We start from the raw sequence: 24,956 nt of genomic DNA, 5'->3' as shown, positions 1-24,956 counted from the left end.
TTCAATGAACACACAAACTTTGAACTTATATTCAATGAGTACACAAACAGTGGGTTTATATTCAATGAACACACAAACTTTGAACTTATATTCAATGAGTACACAAACAGTGGGTTTATATTCAATGAACACACGAACAGTGGGTTTATATTCAATGAACACACAAACAGTGAACTTATATTCAATGAGTACACAAACTTTGAACTTATATTCAATGAGCTCACTAACAGTAGGTTCATATTCAGAAAAAGAAATTAAATTACTTTAGAATTCTGGATGAAACAGTTAAAAAAATGTTAACAACTGAAATACTTGCCTCAATAATAAGAGCGTCTCCTTTCAAAGTTTTGATCCCGTTTGGCTCAGTGAAGTTGAAAATCCTGGGGTTTGTGAAGTACTCCAGCTGGTACTTCAAGCTTGGCACTGTCGACAAGTTGCGCACTGCCATGACACCATCCATGACGAATCCCAGCTGGACAATTTTGACCGGGGGTACGGACACTGTCCTCTCCACCTGCTCGTTGCGCTTGGAGCGGATAATGTTCTTGAGTGAATCCACCAGAGGGGGGGTGGGGCACTTCATCACGTTGTCGTTCATCACCTTACAGATCTGTGGGTGGACATCACAAGCATAAGGAAATTATTTACTACACCAAACAACACACAGGTAATGACACACATTTTTTGTTTTGGTAAGATGACAATGAATAAAAAACTTACAGTGCTGTTGGTTGGGTAGAAGTCTCCGTTGATGGTGGGGACGTAGGCGAACATTTTGGGCTGCTGGACGGTGAGGAAATCTGTGCCTGTCACGGTCAGCGTCCGGCCGCCCCTGTCAGAGTAACAACAGTTGTTAGGGAAATCTTCTAGATGGTTCTAACGTTCATGGCAGCATTAGACTCAATACACAATCAACTTAATAATTTGTTTGTATCATATAACTAATGGTCAACACTCAATCAACTTAAATTGTTTGTATCATTAAACTAAGTTAAGCGATGAACTGAAGACATTGTGCTGTGTGAAAGAAACCAGTACATACTCTAGAATGCTGGCCAATGGTGCGATTCTGTTGATGGTTGGGTCCTCCTTGTAGACAAAGTTCCTGTTGAGGCTGTACTCCTTCTCATCAAAGTACACCTTGATGGGAGTTTTGTAGTCGGGGTGCCAGACTTTTGAGGTGATGCATTCCAGACTTGAGTTGGTGATCTTCTCTCTGGGGGAGGGGGAAACTCGGTGGTTAGACAGGTGGCTGGGTGGTTAGATAAACCATGTGGCTGGGTGGTTAGGGGAACCTCGTGGCTGGGTGGTTAGACAAACCATGTAGCTGGGTAGTTAGGGGAACAAAGGAAGTATTCTATGCCCCAGCTGAGAAAACTGCCAGTAAAAACCCACCTGTCCACAATACAGGGAACATCCCCAAGTGACCTGACAGTAAAAACTCACCTGTCTACAATACAGGGAACATCCCCAAGTGACCTGACAGTAAAAACTCACCTGTCTACAATACAGGGAACATCCCCAAGTGAGGCCTCAAAGTGACCGCCTGTGTCCATATCTCGACCTTTGATGGTCAGTCTAGAGCCACCAGACTTTGGGCCCATTGTTGGCTCAATGTCCTCTATCCTGGGGCTCTGTAACAAGTTCAATCATTGTTAGAATTTACGTCAGATTTTTTCAATCATTGTTAGAATTTACGTCAGATTTGTTCAATCATTGTTAGAATTTACGTCAGATTTGTTCAATCATTGTTAGAATTTACGTCAGATTTGTTCAATCATTGTTAGAATTTACGTCAGATTTGTTCAATCATTGTTAGAATTTACGTCAGATTTGTTCAATCATTGTTAGAATTTACCTCAGATTTGTTCAATCATTGTTAGAATTTACGTCAGATTTGTTCAATCATTGTTAGAATTTACGTCAGATTTGTTCAATCAATGTTAGAATTTATGTCAAATTTGTTCAATGATTGTTAGAATTTATGTCAGATTTGAATATTTGATGGGACGATGGCTTGAAATCTAATCTATTCAAAACTAACCTTGTATTTGAAGTTGGTGTGAAACTGGTTGCTACTTCTGTCCAGCTTGATGACCACTGGTCCTTCTGCAACTTGACCCCTCCAGCCAGTGATGCAGACGATTCTAGAATTTAAAAAAATTTTGTGGTCACATTTTTGACATTCAGACAGTCAAGATACAAACTACTTATGTATAAACTGATGTGATGGACAGTGATACATGACTGATGTGATGGACAGTGATAAATGACTGATGTTATGGACAGTGATAAATGACTGATGTGATGGACAGTGATAAATGACTGATGTGATGGACAGTGATAAATGACTGGTGTGATGTAGTTATAAATGACTGGTGTGATGGACAGTGATAAATGACTGATGTGATGTAGTTATAAATGACTTACTTCTTGGACGGGGAATAAAGCTCTCTGAAGGGGATACAGGCCACATTGGCCACCGTGATGGCCTTCTCAATGTCATCAAACTTGGTGCCCAGGTTGGTGCCAGAGATGGTCACGTTGGTGCCACCTTGGATGGGCCCAGACAATGGCCAGACCTGTGGACAGAGGCAACAAGAAATCAAGATATCCCCACACCTGTGGACAGGCAACAAGAAATCAAGATTTCCCCAACACATGAGAAACCAATCCTTTGTGGCAAATGACAATTTATGCAATAGATGGGCACAACCAGAAGTACTTACAGCTTCAATGTGTGGAGCTGGGCAGGTGATGCTGGCATGCTGCTTGCAGGAGCTGGAGTAGGTGCAGGAGTTCTGGCACCAGTAGCACTGCAGGTACGGCCGTGTGTAGTTGAGGTTCACACACATACTGCACTCATTAGAGGCCAGCACGTCACATTTGTACAGGGTCACTAGACATACAAGTAAAATGTCACATTTGTACAGGGTCACTAGATATACAAGTAAAATGTCACATTTGTACAGGGTCACTAGATATACAAGTAAAATGTCACATTTGTACAGGGTCACTAGACGTACAAGTAAAATGTCACATTTGTACAGGGTCACTAGACGTACAAGTAAAATGTCACATTTGTACAGGGTCACTAGATATACAAGTAAAATGTCACATTTGTACAGGGTCACTAGATATACAAGTAAAATGTCACATTTGTACAGGGTCACTAGATATACAAGTAAAATGTCACATTTGTACAGGGTCACTAGACGTACAAGTAAAATGTCACATTTGTACAGGGTCACTAGACGTACAAGTAAAATGTCACATTTGTACAGGGTCACTAGACATACAAGTAAAATGTCACATTTGTACAGGGTCACTAGACATACAAGTAAAATGTCACATTTGTACAGGGTCACTAGACGTACAAGTAAAATGTCACATTTGTACAGGGTCACTAGACATACAAGTAAAATGTCACATTTGTACAGGGTCACTAGACATACAAGTAAAATGTCACATTTGTACAGGGTCACTAGACATACAAGTAAAATGTCACATTTGTACAGGGTCACTAGACGTACAAGTAAAATGTCACATTTGTACAGGGTCACTAGACATACAAGTAAAATGTCACATTTGTACAGGGTCACTAGACATACAAGTAAAATGTCACATTTGTACAGGGTCACTAGACATACAAGTAAAATGTCACATTTGTACAGGGTCACTAGACATACAAGTAAAATGTCACATTTGTACAGGGTCACTAGACATGCAAGTAAAATGTCACATTTGTAGAGGGTCACTAGACATACAAGTAAAATGTCACATTTATACAGGGTCATTAGACATACAAGTAAAATGTCACATTTGTACAGGGTCACTAGACATACAAGTAAAATGTCACATTTGTACAGGGTCACTAGACATACAAGTAAAATGTCACATTTGTACAGGGTCACTAGACATACAAGTAAAATGTCACATTTGTACAGGGTCACTAGACATACAAGTAAAATGTCACATTTGTACAGGGTCACTAGACATAGTAAAATGTCACATTTGTACAGGGTCACTAGACATACAAGTAAAATGTCACATTTGTACAGGGTAACCAGACATACAAGTAAAATGTCACATTTGTACAGGGTCACTAGACATAGTAAAATGTCACATTTGTACAGGGTCACTAGACATACAAGTAAAATGTCACATTTGTACAGGGTCACTAGACATACAAGTAAAATGTCACATTTGTACAGGGTCACTAGACATACAAGTAAAATGTCACATTTGTACAGGGTCACTATACATACAAGTAAAATGTCACATTTGTACAGGGTCATTAGACATACAAGTAAAATGTCACATTTGTACAGGGTAATTAGACATACAAGTAAAATGTCACATTTGTACAGGGTCACTAGACATACAAGTAAAATGTCACATTTGTACAGGGTAATTAGACATACAAGTAAAATGTCACATTTGTACAGGGTCACTAGACATACAAGTAAAATGTCACATTTGTACAGGGTCACTAGACATACAAAAAAATGTCACATTTGTACAGGGTCACTAGACATACAAGTAAAATGGCACATACAAGTAAAATGTCACATTTGTACAGGGTAATTAGACATACAAGTAAAATGTCACATTTGTACAGGGTCACTAGACATACAAGTAAAATGTCACATTTGTACAGGGTCACTAGATATACAAGTAAAATGTCACATTTGTACAGGGTCACTAGACATACAAGTAAAATGTCACATTTGTACAGGGTCGCTAGACATACAAGTAAAATGTCACATTTGTACAGGGTCACTAGACATACAAGTAAAATGTCACATTTGTACAGGGTCACTAGACATACAAGTAAAATGTCACATTTGTACAGGGTCACTAGACATACAAGTAAAATGTCACATTTGTACAGAGTCACTAGACATACAAGTAAAATGTCACATTTGTACAGGGTCACTAGATATACAAGTAAAATGTCACATAACATCCAGGTTACAAGACAAAAAATAGGGGTTCAGTAGGGTTCAAAAGGTCAACTTTTAGTCTCAATCAAGAAATACATCAGGTGCTTATATTGATTTTAAAATGTAAATATAGTATTTAACACTGCATCTGTTACTATATTTAGACAACAGGAAGTGATGTCAAACAGAAAGTGACCTACCAAATAATTTGGATGTACTCTCTAGCCAGAAGTTGTTGCCCCAATACACAGACAAATTGGCTTCAAATGTTCCCACATTGGCGGGATAATTCATCTGGTGATTGGTACATAATACAGAATTTTAAACAAAGCAACAAAGTTTGTACACAGCTAACAAAGTAAAATAAACCGCAGGTAAAAAAAAAAAAAAACTAAAGCAGGGACTTACAGCAGGTATGTCACATGACAGGCTCTTGTCGTCGTATCTTTTAGCTGGCGTTATCTTGCGCTCTGTCCCCGTGTCAATGATACATTTGTAGCTGTGGTTGATCATGTTCGACTGGAGAACACAAACATCAAGATTTACTACAGAACAGCAGGCACTTGGATCAATAAGCTCAAGTACTGACAAACATTTACTCAGACAAGACTAGCCCTAACCAACGTGTGGGCGAGTGAATCCTTACCCGCAGCTCCGGAATGTTGTAGCCCCTGAGTATCACCGTCTTCTCCACGCCCACTGGGATATAAATATCTTTGGTGACCTTGGTGTCAATCTGAGGGCAGTGAAGGGCACCATGGCGACCTGGTCTTGTGGTACTCTGGAACATTTGAAAATATCTTCATTAACTTAATTAAAGGGTTTAATTATTGCTACTGTATGTAACCAATGATTGATCTCATGGAACCAATGATTGACCTCATGGAACCAATGATTGACCTCATGGAACCAACTAGAAACTTCTACTCACCGTCTTGCCCCTGATGATGTCAGACTGACAGGTGCGCGTGTCATCAAAGCACGCGTTCTCGTACACACACCAGTCACACTCAAAGCTGGAGTTGGTGCAGCTGGAGCAACTGGAAGAGACAATTCATCAGGTCATGGGGTGGCAGGTTACAACACTGGGCTTAAGGGGGGTGGCAGGTTATATATCATAGGGCTTTAGGGGGTTGGCAGGTTATATATCATAGGGCTTTAGGGGGGTGGCAGGTTATATATCATAGGGCTTTAGGGGGGTGGCAGGTTATATATCATAGGGCTTTAGGGGGTTGGCAGGTTATATATCATAGGGCTTTAGGGGGGTGGCAGGTTATATATCATAGGGCTTTAGGGGGGTGGCAGGTTACAACACGGGGTTTTAGCGGGGTGGCAGGTTTCAGTTGTCTGAATCCTCCACCATATTAAAAAATTAAGAACGAAGAAGAAGAAGATATATCATAGGGCTTTAGGGGGGTGGCAGGTTATATCATAGGGCTTTAATTGGGTAGCAGGTTAACATTAGTTGCCTTCAACATTTGACTTGTGAAGTCTCTAACCAATAAAAGAAGGACAACAGTGTAGAGTGCTGGGTTTCTTACCTGCGGAAACTGGAACAGTTGTAGAAAGTGAAACTTTTGGTGACGAAGAGCTTGCCTGTCTCACTAGAGTTGAGTGCTAGAGTGACTGTCCTGAATCCAGCCGTGCCCAGACTGAGACCAGTTTGGGTGAAGTCTGGCGTGTTGCACGTGGTGCCAAAGTACCAGAAGGAGGCTGGGGTGCTCCAGTCCAGCTCCAGGAAGACGCAGGAGAAGAGGGAGTTGGTTGGTAGGTTGGTGATGGTCAGATGTAGCTGGGGATAGAGGGGGGGGGGCATTCATTAGGGGGCTGACCTCACTTTAATTAACCTCATCAGCATGGAAATTTACAAATATATGTAGGTCTACATGTAAAAAACCAACATAATTATATGTATCAATATGTCTGTCAGTCTGTTTGTCTCTCTCTCTCTCTCTATTTTTTTCATATATACATATACACATATACATACATACGAATACATACACACAAACATATATATATACACATGTGTATAGTGATATTTGCATACATAAAAACTATAATGTTAATTCCTTCTGTAGCTGTGGTATAGTGCTGAGAACGACTAGAGTCTGTGCACATGCAGAGAACGACTAGAGTCTGTGCACATGCAGAGAACGACTAGAGTCTGTGCACATGCAGAGAACGACTAGAGTCTGTGCACATGCAGAGAACGACTAGAGTCTGTGCACATGCACGTAAAAAAGGAAAACTAACTCCTGCTATAACAACAAACAAGTGCAGACAACTGCAGCCACTGGCAGCTAGAAGACATAAACGTTGTGTGAGCATTGGCCGGCGAGGAGTGCCGACTTGTGCCGACTTTTGCCGAGGAGTGCCGACGTGTGCCGGGTAAACTCGATTTGGTCCTGTCTCTGAGCTGCCAGACCTTCATACACTGTGACCTCCATATGGCCGGGCACATGCATTTGGCCAAGATGTGTTTTAGGGCCAATTAACTTTCTTAGCTGGGCCATCTCCACGCCCAAGCGTGGCACAATGCATCAAAGATGTGAGGCGTAAATACAAAGCTGCCAGATTTATCCCCCTTTTGATGCTAAATGTTTTAAGGTTTTCCTGCTTACTTCCCCTAGACTGGGGCATCAAATAACCCGCTTCTGTCGGCCCAAATATGAAATGCTCGGCTCTCAACATCAGGAGAAAAAAACAAAACAAACACAAAAATAATATTTGAAAAGCTCAGCAGAGCACAAAATAGGCAATAGCGTGCTAGAGTTAGTTCCCTTCTTTATCCTTAAATTGTTTCCCTTGGTTTAAAAAAAAATAATTCGGTGTCTTAAGTTTTATATGTGCATATTTAGCTTTCTCTTTTTTTTTCCCACATCGTATTAATTTTTATTGAATACAGAATTGGCTGGATTATAAACAGATATAGAGCAAACAAGATTTGAAACTGGAAATATAAGCCCAGATATCTGACATTCTAATGAGAGAACGTAGGACATTTGGTGGGCCACTAGTAGATCAACTCAAACATTTCTAGACCCGTGCACCTCAACATCCATGTGCTAACTGACGTGTTCACTGCCTCTCCGCTCCAGGTTTTAAATTGACCCATGAAATCCCATTTTGTCGCAGTTATAATAACTCTGTACGACTCTGTCATTTCCCGCTAAAACCGTCCTCCCGCGCTAAGTTAATCATACGTCATTATCTTTTCACGTCACGGCAACTTATCAACACAACAACAACTTTAGCAGACGTGAAAATGAAACGTTTGAAAAAATTTTCCTCGTCTGGTGGGTCAATAGTCGGGACACCGCCCAGAAGTTTACAAACATCGTCTTAGTCAGACGTCTGCGTCAAATGGCCGGCCTTTTGGCGGGTTTCTGCAGTCACAAGGACGTTTGGGTCGGAGAATATAGATTTGAAGACGCTCACATTTCTCATGCAAACAACGACATTCTCCAACGGTGCTCTTTTAGGGCGAGTCGGCACAAAGAAATATTTCTAGAATATTCTGTTCGGCTATGATGAAAACGTAAAGAGTAGACTAATAGGTGTCAGTTGGGTGGAGGTTTTGTTTTTTAGAATAGTTTGTTGTCCGTGGGAAGTGTGTGAGGTGTTGGCATATGAATAAAGTTGGATCTAGAGTGCCATAGGTTGGTGTTAAAGTTGGTTACAAGTTGCTGGGCCCACACCCTGGCAGTGGCTATGTCCATTCTGTCGTTGTTTCCAATAAATCGAGTTTTAAAAAAAACCTACGCAAGAATATTTGAATAAAAAAAGATTAATTAAAACAAACAAGCATTTATAATTGTCACGACTTTTTGTAAATGAGATTCTCGATTGAAAAAAAATTTCATCAGCAGGGCGTAGGAGGATAATTAAGTTAGAAATGACGTCATCGGCTAGTAGACGACCAGTGTGTGGTCAGCAGATGTCTCCACGTGCATGTGACGACGTTAAAAACACGACGGTGGGGCCGGCTAACCCAACTGTTGCAAACCACAGCAGTGAGGCTAGCCTTGAAACACGAGAAGAATCGCTCATTAATTTTGCCGGCCTAAGGCTTCACGCCAAAGACGTTTTTATCCGCGCGGTTTTGCCAACTTCTTTAATTAATCAATTTTTCTTTTCATTAACGTTTATTCTGTCGTTTATTTCCTCAGGAAAAAAGATGAGATGTAGCTTTCTGCTCGTGTGTGCCACGTGGGTGGGTGGGCAAGGGCATCAGTAAACAACAATAGAAAAAAAAACAACAGAAATTAACGGTGTGACACAAATTAAAACTTGTAATAACAAAGTGTGAAACTAATTGAAAGTAGTTATAACAAAGTGTGAAACAAATTAAAACTTGTAATAACAAAGTGTGAAACTAATTGAAACTAGTTATAACAAAGTGTGAAACAAATTAAAACTAGTTATAACAAAGTGTGAAACAAAGTAAAACGTGTAATAACAAAGTGTGGAAGACATGAAGGTGAGGGCCAACAAACAGACACACAAACAGACACACACACAGACACACAGACACACAAACAGACACACAAACAGACACACGTACCTGATTGGCCGAGCTGACGGAGGCGGCTGTAGGCGAGACGACTGCGATGTTGATGCACTGGGCAGCGTTGCCATGGAGCCAACGGGACTGGGTCGGGTCCTCGGAGTTGGCACAGCTTTCTTTCAACACACACCTGGGGAGGACACACGAACATGGGTCAGTGGGGGGCATCGGTCAGTGGGGGGCATCGGTCAGTGGGGGGCATCGGTCAGTGGGGGGCTTCGGTCAGTGGGGGGCACCGGTCAGTGGGGGGGGGGCATCGGTCAGTGGGGGCATCGGTCAGTGGCGGGCACCGGTCAGTGGTGGGTACCGGTTAGTGGTGTGCCTTGATGAAGGGCTACTCGTGTGTAACAGGCAGGTCTAGAGTCGGGCTAGCAATCAACGAAATTCTTTGGACAAATTTTAGCCCAAACCTTTCTAACAATCTTATCCTATAACCCCTACCGACCCCTGTCTTTGGGCGAATCGTGTATAATCTCCCCCTAATCACATGTGGGTTACAGACCCCTCTGGGGCAGTCCCTAGTGACGTCACAAAGCGCTGATTATGTCAATGGGAGGGTGCGATTTGCACGCGGGCGCACGTGAAACAATATCTTCAGCTGCAAGATGCATGCCACACTTCAAAGCCGGCGCTGAGCGACTGCAGACGATGGAGAATGCCGGGAACGTTGGATCCCTGGGAATGGGATCACTGGGGGTGGGATCACTGGGAATGGGATCACTGGGAATGGGATCCCTGGGAATGGGATCACCAAGCTTCACGAGCCGTGAAGAACCCGGAGCTGTGAATAAAATTCTAACACCAGTACCAAGTTAGCCAGCTTTAAAGATCACCGCCAAATTATTATACCTCACGACTTTTTTTATTATACCTCACGACTTTTTTTATTATACCTCACGACTTTTTATTATACCTCACGACTTTTTTATTATACCTCACGACTTTTTTTATTATACCTCACGACTTTTTATTATACCTCACGACTTTTTTTATTATACCTCACGACTTTTTTTTATTATACCTCACGACTTTTTTTATTATACCTCACGACTTTTTTATTATACCTCACGACTTTTTTATTATACCTCACGACTTTTTTTTATTATACCTCACGACTTTTTTATTATACCTCACGACTTTTTTATTATACCTCACGACTTTTTTATTATACCTCACGACTTTTTATTATACCTCACGACTTTTTTATTATACCTCACGACTTTTTTATTATACCTCACGACTTTTTTATTATACCTCACGACTTTTTTTTATTATACCTCACGACTTTTTATTATACCTCACGACTTTTTTTTATTATACCTCACGACTTTTTATTATACCTCACGACTTTTTTTATTATACCTCACGACTTTTTTTTATTATACCTCACGACTTTTTTATTATACCTCACGACTTTTTATTATACCTCACGACTTTATTATACCTCACGACTCCTCTCTAAGTTGTGAAAAACAAGGAAAACGTTGGCAGCGAAAAATGAAGTTGGCAATTAGCCTAAGGTAAGACAAGAAACATAATTACATTTCTTGGTTTATTTGTGGAGGTTGTCATTGATAAAACTGAACTAGAGACACGCGGTTTTTTTTTAATAAATAGAAGTGTATTTATATATTTCTAGCACGCAGTGTTTAGGCGGACCGCTGCAAGATGCCGAAGCCTAAAGGGCGCAGCGTGCTACCAATAGCAAGTAAACCCAGGGAGAGCGTCATGTACGTCTGCTGGAGGTTACCGCAGCACAGGAAAATGCCACTCGTATGTTTGTCATAGTACCCGCCCGTTGGTTCATCTCTCGCGGGCCCGGGGGAGGGGCGGGGACGGAGATGGGGGATTGAGGAGCCAGAAAACACAACAAGGAGAAGATAATCTGATAGGCTCAATATGTGGTAATGGCGTGACGTCATAGGGTTCAATGTGTGGTCATGGCGTGACGTCATAGGGCTCAAGATGTAATGAAGTGACGTCATATGCGCACCATGTGGTAATGACGTGACGTAACAAGTTTTTCCGCCAGTTTTGGTGCAGTGAGTGACAGACTCCACTTTGCCACATGTGGCAGACGCAGGTTCTGCTACGATCGTCTGCACGTGTGAGCACCTATTTGTTGATATCGTCGGCCGTTGAGAGGGAGTCAGTCATTATGGCGGCAAAAAATCTGACCTATGACGTATTGCCTCAGATCGCATCTCGCTAACTGTTGAAAGGCTGGGTGAAGTACACAGGTGCTCAGCCGACACAAGTGCAACGTCGCTTATAGCTTTGGCTACTAGCTCTTCTCCACCCCCCTCTCCCCATATCCTACTCAGCCCTCCCATCCATCTACCTACACACTGCCCCCACCCACATCCCATCTCCTACACACACTGCCCCCACCCACATCCCATCTCCTACACACACTGCCCCCACCCCATCCCATCTCCTACACACACTGCCCCCACCCCATCCCATCTCCTACACACACTGCCCCCACCCACATCCCATCTCCTACACACACTGCCCCCACCCACATCCCATCGCCTACACACACTGCCCCCACCCACATCCCATCGCCTACACACACTGCCCCCACCCACATCCCATCTCCTACACACACTGCCCCCACCCCATCCCATCTCCTACACACACTGCCCCCACCCACATCCCATCTCCTACACACACTGCCCCCACCCACATCCCATCTCCTACACACACTGCCCCCACCCACATCCCATCTCCTACACACACTGCCCCCACCCACATCCCATCTCCTACACACACTGCCCCCACCCACATCCCATCTCCTACACACACTGCCCCCACCCACATCCCATCTCCTACACACACTGCCCCCACCCACATCCCATCTCCTACACACACTGCCCCCACCCACATCCCATCTCCTACACACACTGCCCCCACCCACATCCCATCTCCTACACACACTGCCCCCACCCACATCCCATCTCCTACACACACTGCCCCCACCCCATCCCCCCTCCCAACATTTGACCGCCATCAAATTGTCTCCAGAAAAAAAAATGTGGCCGGAATTTCCGGTATCCTTAACCGGAAGTGCGCTAATAGCAATCTGGACAAGATACAGAACAGATGTCAAGCTCATTGGTTAGGCCGGGAAATCAATCGGACGATGGGAATCAATCGGACGATGGGAATCAATCGGACGATGGAAATCAATCGGACGATGGGAATCAATCGGACGATGGAAATCAATCGGACGATGGGAATCAATCGGACGATGGAAATCGATCAAAGAACATCACAGCTTAGTTGGTCATCGCCAGCCTCACTAGATTGACCTGGTTCCAAAAATTGTTTCAGCTGTTTCGTTTCATTACAAAAATCAAATCTAGATTTTTGTTTTGTTTAAGTCACAGTTGAGCAGATTAAGATATGAAACTGCTTGCACAACTAGAAAAATAAATCTTTAAATATTGACAGCCTGTAACACCGCGGTTATTGGTGAAATTCATGTCAATGGTTACAGTGGTTACCATAGTACACCCCGCCGCTGTGGTTACCGTGGCAACCATCATGTGGTTACCGTGGCAACGATCTCCTGTGAGTGTGGTTACCATGACAACCACGATGTGGTTACCATGGCAACCATCGTGTGGTTACCGTGGCAACGATCTCCTGTGAGTGTGGTTACCATGACAACCACGATGTGGTTACCATGGCAACCATCGTGTGGTTACCGTGGCAACCGTCCCCTGTCCGACCAGATGAGAGCCATGATAGCACGTGTTGCCAGATATTTGTGTGAGGCCGCGAGATTTATGAGCGAGATGTTGCCAGATATTTGTGTGAGGCCGCGAGATTTATGAGCGAGATGTTGCCAGATATTTGTGTGAGGCCGCGAGATTTATGAGCGAGATGTTGCCAGGTCATCCAAGGGAGATAACTCGGCTCCAACAATAAAAGCGGTTATGGGGAGTTAATGTAATTAAACGCACACATTTGGTACACACATTCTTCTCGCCATCCCAGCTACTCCAAGTCAAATTGGAAGACAATACTTGAAGAGTGGGTGGGGACAGTCGACCGTAGGATGGACCAGTGGGGACAGTTGACCGTAGGATGGACCAGTGGGGACAGTCGACCGTAGGATGGACCAGTGGGGACAGTCGACCGTAGGATGGACCAGTGGGGACAGTCGACCGTAGGATGGACTTGACCAGTGGGGACAGTCGACCGTAGGATGGACTTGACCAGTGGGGACAGTCGACCGTAGGATGGACTTGACCAATGGGAACAGTCGACCGTAGGATGGTCTTGACCAGTGGGGACAGTCGACCGTAGGATGGTCTTGACCAGTGGGGACAGTCGACCGTAGGATGGTCTTGACCAATGGTGACAGTCGACCGTAAGATGGTCTTGCTGGACGCGTGGAACAAGGCGTGAGGGTCTGTGTAGGCGTGTCTTGGTGAATGGACGAGACAAACGTCACAAGCCGATGGTCCGGTGCACGTGCTTACACTTTAGAAATGATGGGGGGGGGGGGGAGGCAACCCACTCCTATCACACACCCACACCCAAATAGACACGCCTACTGGCATACACTCACACAACCCACACCTTGTACAGACCCCTCCCTACACACACCTACCAACACAAACACCTACCAACCCCTCTCTCACACACACACCTACCAACCCCTACCTCACACACACACCTACCAAACCACACACACCTACCAACCCCTCACACACACACCTACCAACCCACACATCTTTAAGAGTCAAATCCACCCCACTGTTAAAAAACGAGTCAATTCCGGTAGACTGTTTACCGAGTGCGATCGAGCACGGCCCGCTACAGATGCTACAAATATGTTGGCTTTGGAAAATACGACTCGTGCCGTCTGCTTGAGGCGAAGATTGTCTAAATAGATCTCTGCTAATCAAAACACGGCATCGGACTCCAGCAGTAATTATGTTATTACTGAGGGGGAGACAACCTAGGGGGGACCGTGAGTAGAAACATTGAGTTTAGTTTACGTCAAGTCTAGCAGACGTCGGAGTGTGCCGGACCGACAACCTAGGGGGGACCGTGAGTAGAAACACTGAGTTTAGTTTACGTCAAGTCTAGCAGACGTCGGAGTGTGCCGGACCGAGAGCGCGGCACGGGGTCTACGTCATCAGTTGCGGGCCGTCACAAATACCTGGCCACAACCGTTAGACCGGCCGGTTGGAGGGGCGGCACGTGGCTAATTGGTTTAAAACCAGGGGCGTCGACTAGCTGCACCCTCGGGCCCCATCCAACACTGTAAATACATCAAGGTCAGCGGGGGTCATCATCAAGGACGTTTTCAATGGGGCGGTTTTCGTTTCTAATGATAATGGGAAAATAATTTGACAAGACGCTCGAAGTTTGTTGGTTTAGTATCGCCTCCAACATCTGTTTCATGGCACACTTGGTTAACATTTCTGTACACTTTTGGTTAACATTTCTGTACACTTTTGGTCAACATTTCTGTACACTTTTGGTTAACATTTCTGTACACTTTTGGTTAACATTCCTGTACACTTTTGGTTAACATCTCTGTACACTTTTGGTTAACATTTCTGTACACTTTTGGTTAACATTTCAGTACACTTTTGGTTAACATTCCTGTACACTTTTGGTTAACATTTCTGTACACTTTTGGTTAACATTTCAGTACACTTTTGGTTAACATTCCTGTACACTTTTGGTTAACATTCCTGTACACTTTTGGTTAACATTCCTGTACACTTTTGGTTAACATTCCTGTACACTTTTGGTTAACATTCCTGTACACTTTTGGTTAACATTCCTGTACACTTTTGGTTAACATCTCTGTACACTTTTGGTTAACATTTCTGTACACTTTTGGTTAACATTCCTGTACACTTTTGGTTAACATCTCTGTACACTTTTGGTTAACATTTCTGTACACTTTTGGTTAACATTTCTGTACACTTAAAGTTAGAGCACATTACAGCAGATGGTATTGGATGGTCCACTACATTTCAGCCTAGCCTGCTACGTCATTTCCTGGTGCTTGCCACGTGCTCTTCAGTATCGAACTGCACAGAGAGGATTCGATTCTTTGAATCAAATGTACACCACATAAAAGTATCGAATACGAGATACGTCAGCTGAACACGTGACTTCCTGTTGGATCACACCCATCTAGATATTAAACGCTTCGTACTTCCGTGACAGTGAGATCAAGTTCTCGCACATTCTCGCACCAGGTATCGCACATTCTCGCACCAGGTATCGCACACTCTCGCACCATGTATCGCACCAGGTAGTTGTACATTTTTTTAAAAGCCAGTTCCCGTTTTTTTTTTATTTTGATTTTTACCTTTAAAAAGTATTTTCTCCTGTAAAGCTAAATATTTTAATACGTTATATTAGTAAACGTGCTGTAGACTTCAGTTAAATTAATTTACAAAATGGGCATTGGGTGTTTATTAAGGAGTGAAGGCGGCGACGTGGTGCGTTAAAAGCACGTGCAATCTTCCTAGTTGAGCCGCCATTGGCCCGGGTGACCCGTTAAATTGGGGCTCCCCATCGGTCCGGGTGACCCGTTAAATTGGGGCTCCCCATCGGTCCGGGTGACCCGTTAAATTGGGGCTCCCCATCGGTCCGGGTGAGCCGTTGAATTGGGGCTCCCCTCTGAGTTGGATGCAATTTTAGCACGTGGAAATAATATTTAGGTCAGACACTAGGGCCTTCTCGTGTCGACAAGGCCGGCTATTCACCGGTAATTCATTACCAAGATTATCCCGTTCTAGCGAGTTACTGCCCTTCACAGAAACACTTAGTGGCCGAGGGGGTTACCGACAGGCCACGAGTGGACATTTGCCCGGGGTCAGGGAGGGCAGAGGTGGACATTTGCCCGGGGTCAGGGAGGACAGGGGTGGACATTTCCCGGGGTCAGGGAGGGCAGGGGTGGACATTTGCCCGAGGTCAGGGAGGGCCCTGATGTAAGTGATACATCTGCCCGTGGGTCGGGGAAGGTGGACATAGGACACGGTGAGAAAATGCCGTGCGGCGACATCCGAGGCGAAATGGGATGATTCCGTTGACGGTAACTCCAGCCGTTAGATGAGGCGACTGACCAGTGTCCAGGGAAACTTGAGCCTAATGGCATCGATACCAGAGCCAGCAGCTGCTGTGGTAGACAGGGGGCTCAACTCTTTTCTATAAGGTGTCAGGGGTTCTCAACACTAGATGTCAAGGGTTCTCAACACTAGATGTCAGGGGTTCTCAACACTAGATGTCAGGGGTTCTCAACTCTTTTCTCTAAGGTGTCAGGGGTTCTCAACACTAGATGTCAGGGGTTCTCAACACTAGATGTCAGGGGTTCTCAACACTAGATGTCAGTGGTTCTCAACACTTGATGTCAGGGGTTCTCAACACTAGATGTCAGGGGTTCTCAACTCTAGATGTCAGGGGTTCTCAACACTAGATGTCAGGGGTTCTCAACACTTGATGTCAGGGGTTCTCAACACTAGATGTCAGGGGTTCTCAACACTAGATGTCAGGGGTTCTCAACACTAGATGTCAGGGGTTCTCAACACTAGATGTCAGGGGTTCTCAACACTTGATGTCAGGGGTTCTCAACACTAGATGTCAGGGGTTCTCAACACTTGATGTCAGGGGTTCTCAACACTAGATGTCAGGGGTTCTCAACACTAGATGTCAGGGGTTCTCAACCCTAGATGTCAGGGGTTCTCAACACTAGATGTCAGGGGTTCTCAACACTAGATGTCAGGGGTTCTCAACACTAGTCAGTAGTTCTCAACACTGGTCAGGGGTACTCAACACTGGTCAGTGGTTCTCTACACTGGTCCATTCACCTTAACCTTAATGTCCACTAAACTGTATGTAAAAACTCACAGTCACATCAATTTAGATCAAACTTAGATAGCAGGCTACTCAACATAAACATACCATCAACAGTGAGTTACTTACTGCACTCATTAACTACATCTCCCCCTACCCCCCTCAACCTCCCCACTGACGCAATAGAAAAAAAAACCTCGTGTCAACAAATCTAATTGCAGATAAAAGAAAATATGAAACGGTTAACCCCGACAACTCCTGGCAAAGCTTTTTTCAACGGATTTCTCTCCCTTTGAATTTTTTTATTTACGACAAGCAGCAAATAATGAAGTGTGTGCGAGCCGTGTTGGCGTGTCACAGTTCAAAGCACAACATCTATTTCACACATCTAATACATTCTGGAAACTTCTAGAGAAAAAAAAACCCGCCCATCTACAAGAAAATATGGCGGAGACGACTAGCTTGTGAACACTGGTAAACATGGCTTCCAACGTCACATGCAATAAAAGTTGTTCTGGAAGTAAGGGGGGAGGGGGGGGGGGGTGTTTTTTTTATGCAGCAAAAATGTGCGCTAATATTTGTGTTGAAGTCGGCAACTAGCGGTCTCCCACCTGCCTGGAACTAAACAGCAATTAGCGGTTTGTGTTGGATTTTTAATCAAGTCGCACTCATTAACCCCTAGAGTTGGGACAATTGAGCTAGAACTTAACAAATTTCTGTTCTGACAGTGTGGTAGTGGCAAGTCCCAGTGTGGTAGCGGCAAGTCCCAGTGTGGTAGCGGCAAGTCCCAGTGTGGTAGCGGCAAGTCCCAGTGTGGTAGTGGCAAGTCTCAGTGTGGTAGTGGCAAGTCCCAGTGTGGTAGTGGCAAGTCTCAGTGTGGTAGTGGCAAGTCCCAGTGTGGTAGTGGCAAGTCCCAGTGTGGTTGGTAGTGGCAAGTCCCAGTGTGGTAGTGGCATGTCTCAGTGTGGTTGGTAGTGGCAAGTCCCAGTGTGGTAGTGGCATGTCTCAGTGTGGTAGTGGCAAGTCCCAGTGTGGTAGTGGCAAGTCCCAGTGTGGTAGTGGCAAGTCCCAGTGTGGTAGTGGCAAGTCTCAGTGTGGTAGTGGCAAGTCCCAGTGTGGTAGTGGCAAGTCCCAGTGTGGTAGTGGCAAGTCTCAGTGTGGTAGTGGCAAACCGTAGTGTGGCAGTGTGTATAAACAACCAAGTAGCGAGTTTTATAACATAAGCGTTTTAAGATAAATTTGAGTGCATGGCTCCAAAACGTTTTAAACTAACCGTGAGTCCATGGCTAAACAAAAGACCGTCAAATTTCTCAGAGTAAAACCTCAGCTGTGTGCCTTCCCAACCTACCAGCCGACGCCATTAAAATAAGATATTCTAGACTGCCAGTCAATTTTAAACATTTTATTGCTTTTTCTTATTGCTTTCAGACGTTCTTATGATAGGGCGGGCCAGGGGAGAAAGAGGGGATCATTGATAAACATTTATGCATTGGGAAATTGAGTTAACTTTTAGAGCGTCTGTCTACAGAAGCGCTATCTATTGCAAGAATTACCGCGTACACCTGAATACTGAATGTGTACGGGGTACACCTGAATACTGAATGTGTACGGGGTACACCTGAATACTGAATGTGTACGGGGTACACCTGAATACTGAATGTGTACGGGGTACACCTGAATACTGAATGTGTACGGGGTACACATGTGCATTGTTACACGTAGCACTCACCCACTACCCCTACCCCACAGAAAATGTGTACTGGTCTTGTCGTGTGTACATGTGTTGTGTACGGGTCTTGTCGTGTGTACATGTGTTGTGTACGGGTCTTGTCGTGTGTACATGTGATTAGGGACCCGGCTCAAGGAACAACCACAGGGGAAAATGCAAACATTGAATGGGTCATTGTCCAGGAGGTCATGTGACCTACTTAGGTCTCGTCATGTTCCATTCTTAGTTTGACATTGTATAATACCTTATATGGATTGATGGTGCAACTACCGGGGTTTTTTCACTGTCTTATTAAGGGTGTCTAGGACCCAGAAATTTTCCATCAAGATCTGATTGATTAATTCTGATCAGATAACCACCCCATAGCTCAGTGGCTAGGATCTCGGCGCGCCACGGCGGCGGCCGAGGTTCGAATACTCGGTGAAAAGCTGAGTATAGTCTATGGTGTCTAGTGGTTTAGTGGCTTAGATTCCTCGGTTCGGAGCCGAGTAGGGTGTCACTGTTACGCAGTGACCTGGATCGCTAGATCTCAGTACCCTCAGTACCCTCAGGTTGGCCCGTGTGGCCTGGATCGCTAGATCCCTGGATCACGCTCGCCCAAGGTGGCGTAGATCCCATTATTCTCTCATAGGTGGCAGTCCACCTTGATCAAACGGTCTATTAAGACCAAGCCGTCCATTTTGTCCGGCAATAGATTCTGACCATTTGAACGTGAGAGAACTTAAGTCCTGAGTGTGCTATGCTTTCTTAAGTTGTTTTAGTCTTCTAGTATAATATTACTTGTCGCCAAGTGATTCATGAAGCTATAACAGTGTTGTGTGACCTGTGGCTATTTTTATACAGTGTAGAAATCTGTGATAGTGTTTTTTCTTACGCTTTGTAAGTTGGGTTTTGTTATTTTATAAATTAAATATTTTATCTCGTTTAACCTAGTGTTCTGCCACAACTGTGTTCGCTTATTAAAAGTTGTATGCAGATTGAATGAGTTGTCAACTTCAATAGTTTCACTAGTTTTCCCTAGACATCGAAGTCGAGCCCTAGTGTGTTGTTGAGTTAGTGTTCATTCATTTAGGCTTTGAGTCATTTGCATATAACCCCGAAAAAAGAATCCGGGGACGTTCACCATCTATCTGGCTGGTAGATAGGTAAACGTTACAGTCACGTCACCTCCACCCCTCCCCCAATACACCAGACGATCGGGTCAATAACAAACCATCCAACGAGTGATTCCGTTAAGACTTTTCCTGCCTGCATTATTAAAACGCAATAACCGCCACATCTGAAACTGATTTAAAATTGCCAAACGCCAAGATGCGCCAAAATGTCGTATGCGATTGACTCGTTCCAAATCTTTGTTGTCGGCACGCTCTCTCATCCCGGCTTAACTTTGTAATCCACACGAATCTTCGTTAATCCCGCGTTAATCCCGCGCGTTTTGTTGAGCAGCTACCTGCCGCTTCATGCACCTCTGGCACCAGAAGACGGCTCTGGGAAATTAGCATATCTTAATCGGGCGAACACGCGATACGCCTGAGTGATTTTGTTTTTAAATTCACGCTCACACACAAGATCACCTGCGTGAGACGTTAGAAAACACAGGTAGACATGGGTGGGGGGGGGGGGGGGGGGTGGGGGGTGGGGTGAGGATGTGTGTGGCGGGGGGGGGGGGGAGCTGAACTAGTTAAAGTACAGCGATGTGTGCGAGTTACGTCAAACTACACCACGTGTCGACAGCTGCACATCGTCACGTGGTGTGGTGGTTCAAACATACATCTTGGGACTTAAGTCAACTGTTATGATTTGACTTGAGTTAACTGTTGTGATTTGACTTAAGTCAACTGTTGTGATTTGACTTAAGTCAACTGTTGGGATTTGACTTAAGTCAACTGTTGGGATTTGACTTAAGTCAACTGTTGGGATTTGACTTAAGTCAATTGTTTGACTTACTTTTTCTCGAGGAAGCACCAGCCGCAGTACGGGTCACCGTCTGAGATACAGCTGTTGCAGGAGTCAGCTTGACCACACGTCTCCACTGGAATCTTCGTCACCTGGGGATAGACGCAATGTCAAGGTCAGGCAACGTCATCACCAGGGTCAGTTCATGTGCAACTACATGCATAAAGAAAATGGCGACCATACAACGTGGCACCAGGGGTCGACACAAGACGAATGATGGTTGGTTGCTTATTCACGCCACAGTAATCAAATTGTCAGGCCAGCTTCTTCCTACCCACAGGCCGCTAAGTTCTTTAGGGAATTCCCAAAACATATTTCTGGACACATCAAGTAAGTAAGATGGGGGATGGGGGGGGGGGGGGGGGTGTATAACAGGGACTGACCACATGGGACCAAAAGTTGGACAATACTTTACAACACTAGACTTGCAAATATGATAATTAGTTGCAAGACCAGACTTAATAAAAAAATATGATAATTATTTGCAAGAAGGGACATTCTCCTAGAGCAGGGGTTCCCAACCCTGTGCCCGCGGGCGCCATGGCGCCCGCTGAACGATTCGTATGTCAAGTTTTGTTGTGGACAACTTAGTTCCTACATTCACTTTGTCAAGTTGTGGACAATATAGTTCCAACATTTACTTTGTCAAGTTTTGTTGTGGACAACTTAGTTCCTACATTCACTTTGTCAAGTTTTGTTGTGGACCACTTAGTTCCTACATTCACTTTGTCTAGTTTTGTTGTGGACAACTTAGTTCCTACATTTACTTTGTCAAGTTTTGAAGATCATGTTTTATTTCTTGGTTTTAGGGTATTCTTCATGTTGTCTGTGTTTGGTGAGTGTGTTGTCCTGCGTGTTGTCCGTGTGTTGTCCGTGTTTGTCATGTGTGTTGTCCGTGTGTTGTCCGTGTGTTGTCCGTGTTTGCCATGTGTGTTGTCCGTGTGTTGTCCATGTTTGCCCTGCGTGTTGTCCGTGTGTTGTACGTGTGTTGTCCATGTGTTGTCCGTGTTTGCCATGTGTGTTGTCCGTGTGTTGTCCGTGTTTGCCATGTGTGTTGTCCGTGTGTTGTCCGTGAGTTGTCCGTGTTTGCCCTGCGTGTTGTCCGTGTGTTGTCCGTGTGTTGTCCGTGTGTTGTCCGTGTTTGCCCTGCGTGTTGTCCGTGTGTTGTCCGTGTTTGCCCTGCGTGTTGTCCGTGTGTTGTCTGTGTGTTGTCCGTGTGTTGTCCGTGTGTTGTCCATGTTTGCCCTGCGTGTTGTCCGTGTGTTGTCCGTGTGTTGTCCGTGTGTTGTCCATGTTTGCCCTGTGTGTTGTCCGTGTGTTGTCCGTGTGTTGTCCGTGTGTTGTCCGTGTTTGCCATGTGTGTTGTCCGTGTGTTGTCCGTGTGTTGTCCGTGTGTTGTCCGTGTGTTGTCCGTGTTAGTACTTGCCATTCACCACTGGCACTCATTTAATTAACTATCTATCCCGGCTACTGCCCGGGGGTGGGGGACGACTCAGACGGACTTTGATTCTTTTATCGATCTCTTTTGTTCATTTCGATCACACTGGTAGGTCGGTGGCTCACCCCTGGGGCGGGGCGGCGTGAGGACGCACAAGATTCTCACGAGGGCCGGGTCCCCACCCCCCTCCTACATTACAAACAACTTTTCAAATAATTAGACGAAAGCTAAGAGAATTCCGCACCCACAACTAGGTGCGTGTGTGATTCGTGTTTAGACTAGGCATTACAAAACTAGACCTTTCCATGCCGCACAAAACTAGATCTTTCCATACCGCACAAAACTAGACCTTTACATACCGCACAAAACTAGACCTTTACATACCGCACAAAACTAGACCTTTACATACCGCACAAAACTAGACCTTTACATACCGCACAAAACTGGACCTTTACATACCGCACAAAACTAGACCTTTACATACCGCACAAAACTAGACCTTTACATACCGCACAAAACTAGACCTTTCCATACCGCACAAAACTAGACCTTTCCATGCCGCACAAAACTAGACTTTTACATACCGCACAAAACTAGACATTTACATACCGCACAAAACTAGATCTTTCCATACCGCACAAAACTAGACTTTTTAAAAATGGCACTATGGCACAAAACGCGTCTACTCAGACAGTACAAAACTAGACTTGTCCTAACTATTCCTCACAAAACTAGACTTGTCCTAACTATTCCTCACAAAACTAGACTTGTCCTAACTATTCCTCACAAAACTAGACTTGTCCTAACTATTCCTCACAAAACTAGACTTGTCCTAACTATTCCTCACAAAACTAGACTTGTCCTAACTATTCCTCACAAAACTAGACTTGTCCTAACTATTCCTCACAAAACTAGACTTGTCCTAACTATTCCTCACAAAACTAGACTTTTCCCAAACGACTCCCAACAGAACGGGAGTACCCAACCGACCCCACCAAACCGACCCCACCAAACCGACCCCACCAAACCGACCCCACCAAACCGACCCCACCAAACCGACCCCACCAAACCGACCCCACCAAACCGACCCCACCAAACCGACCCCACCAAACCGACCCCACCAAACCGACCCCACCAAACCGACCCCACCGAACCGACCCCACCAAACCCGCCCCACCACAGCCCAAGTCCCAGAATTATAAGCCTATTATCAGGGTGTTGCCAGCGACTAATCGCCCCAATAAAAATAGCATCTCCTCTCCCCACCCACCGACCTGTCTGCCGGTCCCCAGCCCCACCCCTCCCCCACATTTCGATCTCATTTTCGTGTCTATTGATTGGGGCACAAATGCCCGGCACTTTCTCAGGGCCGTTAATTAAATTGTCCTAGGGCCATCCAATTTGTGTTGGTCATCTTATTCTACACAGGACCTGCGCTCTACACCCGCAGGACAAGTGCTGGACGCTGGTCAGGCCGGGCGGCCATGATGGACGGCAACAGCTAACCGGAAGTGATTAGACCACGTGCACGAGTCATGTGATGTATTCTCCTGGCAAATGCTCAGACAAATTAAAGTCGCCGACTTAATGGGTCAGACACAGTGAGCTGCTGTAATTAGTGAAGGATGCTGATTGCATGTTTAATTAAGCTGTGCCAGTACATAAATCGAACAGCTGCCTTTGAAGAACAGGAAGATGGGGTGCTGGAACAAACAGGAAACTTCTGGAAGGGAAAATCTTCAACTGTGTGCTCACCCCGATGCTTGACCAACGGAGCGTTACGGACGCGTGTTGTTGACATGCGTGCGGCGGGGTGTGACGGACGTGTGTTGTTGACATGCGTGCGGCGGGGTGTGACGGACGTGTGTTGTTGACATGCGTGCGGCGGGGTGTGACGGACGTGTGTTGTTGACATGCGTGCGGCGGGGTGTGACGGACGTGTGTTGTTGACATGCGTGCGGCGGGGTGTGACGGACGTGTGTTGTTGACATGCGTGCGGCGGGGTGTGACGGACGTGTGTTGTTGACATGCGTGCGGCGGGTGTGACGGACGTGTGTTGTTGACATGCGTGCGGCGGGGTGTGACGGACGTGTGTTGTTGACATGCGTGCGGCGGGTGTGACGGACGTGTGTTGTTGACATGCGTGCGGCGGGGTGTGACGGACGTGTGTTGTTGACATGCGTGCGGCGGGGTGTGACGGACGTGTGTTGTTGACATGCGTGCGGCGGGGTGTGACGGACGTGTGTTGTTGACATGCGTGCGGCGGGGTGTGACGGACGTGTGTTGTTGACATGCGTGCGGCGGGGTGTGACGGACGTGTGTTGTTGACATGCGTGTGGCAGGTCACGTGGCACGGACGTGTGTTGTTGACATGCGTGCGGCGGGGTGTGACGGACGTGTGTTGTTGACATGCGTGTGGCAGGTCACGTGGCACGGTGTGGATGGGTATCGATGGGAAAAATCAATCTATACGTGTATGTC

General features: G+C 45.3%; 1 protein-coding gene across 2 annotated transcripts in view; it reads right to left on the bottom strand.

The window, feature by feature from the left end:
• LOC131937206 (plexin-B) overlaps nt 1-24,956 on the bottom strand; it is a 54,539-nt gene that overhangs the window by 8,687 nt on the left and 20,896 nt on the right. For both annotated transcript variants that reach the window (XM_059294436.1, XM_059294437.1), the window contains exons 4-17: nt 21,029-21,129; nt 9,514-9,646; nt 6,488-6,738; nt 5,878-5,986; nt 5,593-5,727; nt 5,355-5,465; nt 5,147-5,240; nt 2,730-2,899; nt 2,431-2,582; nt 2,045-2,147; nt 1,498-1,634; nt 1,043-1,216; nt 721-832; nt 317-610 (exon numbers count right to left, since the gene is read on the bottom strand). In XM_059294436.1, the coding sequence (XP_059150419.1) occupies nt 317-610; nt 721-832; nt 1,043-1,216; nt 1,498-1,634; nt 2,045-2,147; nt 2,431-2,582; nt 2,730-2,899; nt 5,147-5,240; nt 5,355-5,465; nt 5,593-5,727; nt 5,878-5,986; nt 6,488-6,738; nt 9,514-9,646; nt 21,029-21,129 (2,076 nt within the window). The remainder of the gene's footprint in view (nt 1-316; nt 611-720; nt 833-1,042; nt 1,217-1,497; nt 1,635-2,044; nt 2,148-2,430; nt 2,583-2,729; nt 2,900-5,146; nt 5,241-5,354; nt 5,466-5,592; nt 5,728-5,877; nt 5,987-6,487; nt 6,739-9,513; nt 9,647-21,028; nt 21,130-24,956) is intronic.

This window comes from Physella acuta, unplaced genomic scaffold (genome assembly GCF_028476545.2).
Source record: "Physella acuta isolate Inbredline_101_S28 unplaced genomic scaffold, ASM2847654v3 ptg000204l, whole genome shotgun sequence".
Lineage (NCBI taxonomy): Eukaryota > Metazoa > Mollusca > Gastropoda > Physidae > Physella > Physella acuta.
This window is presented reverse-complemented; position numbering and strand designations above follow the sequence as displayed.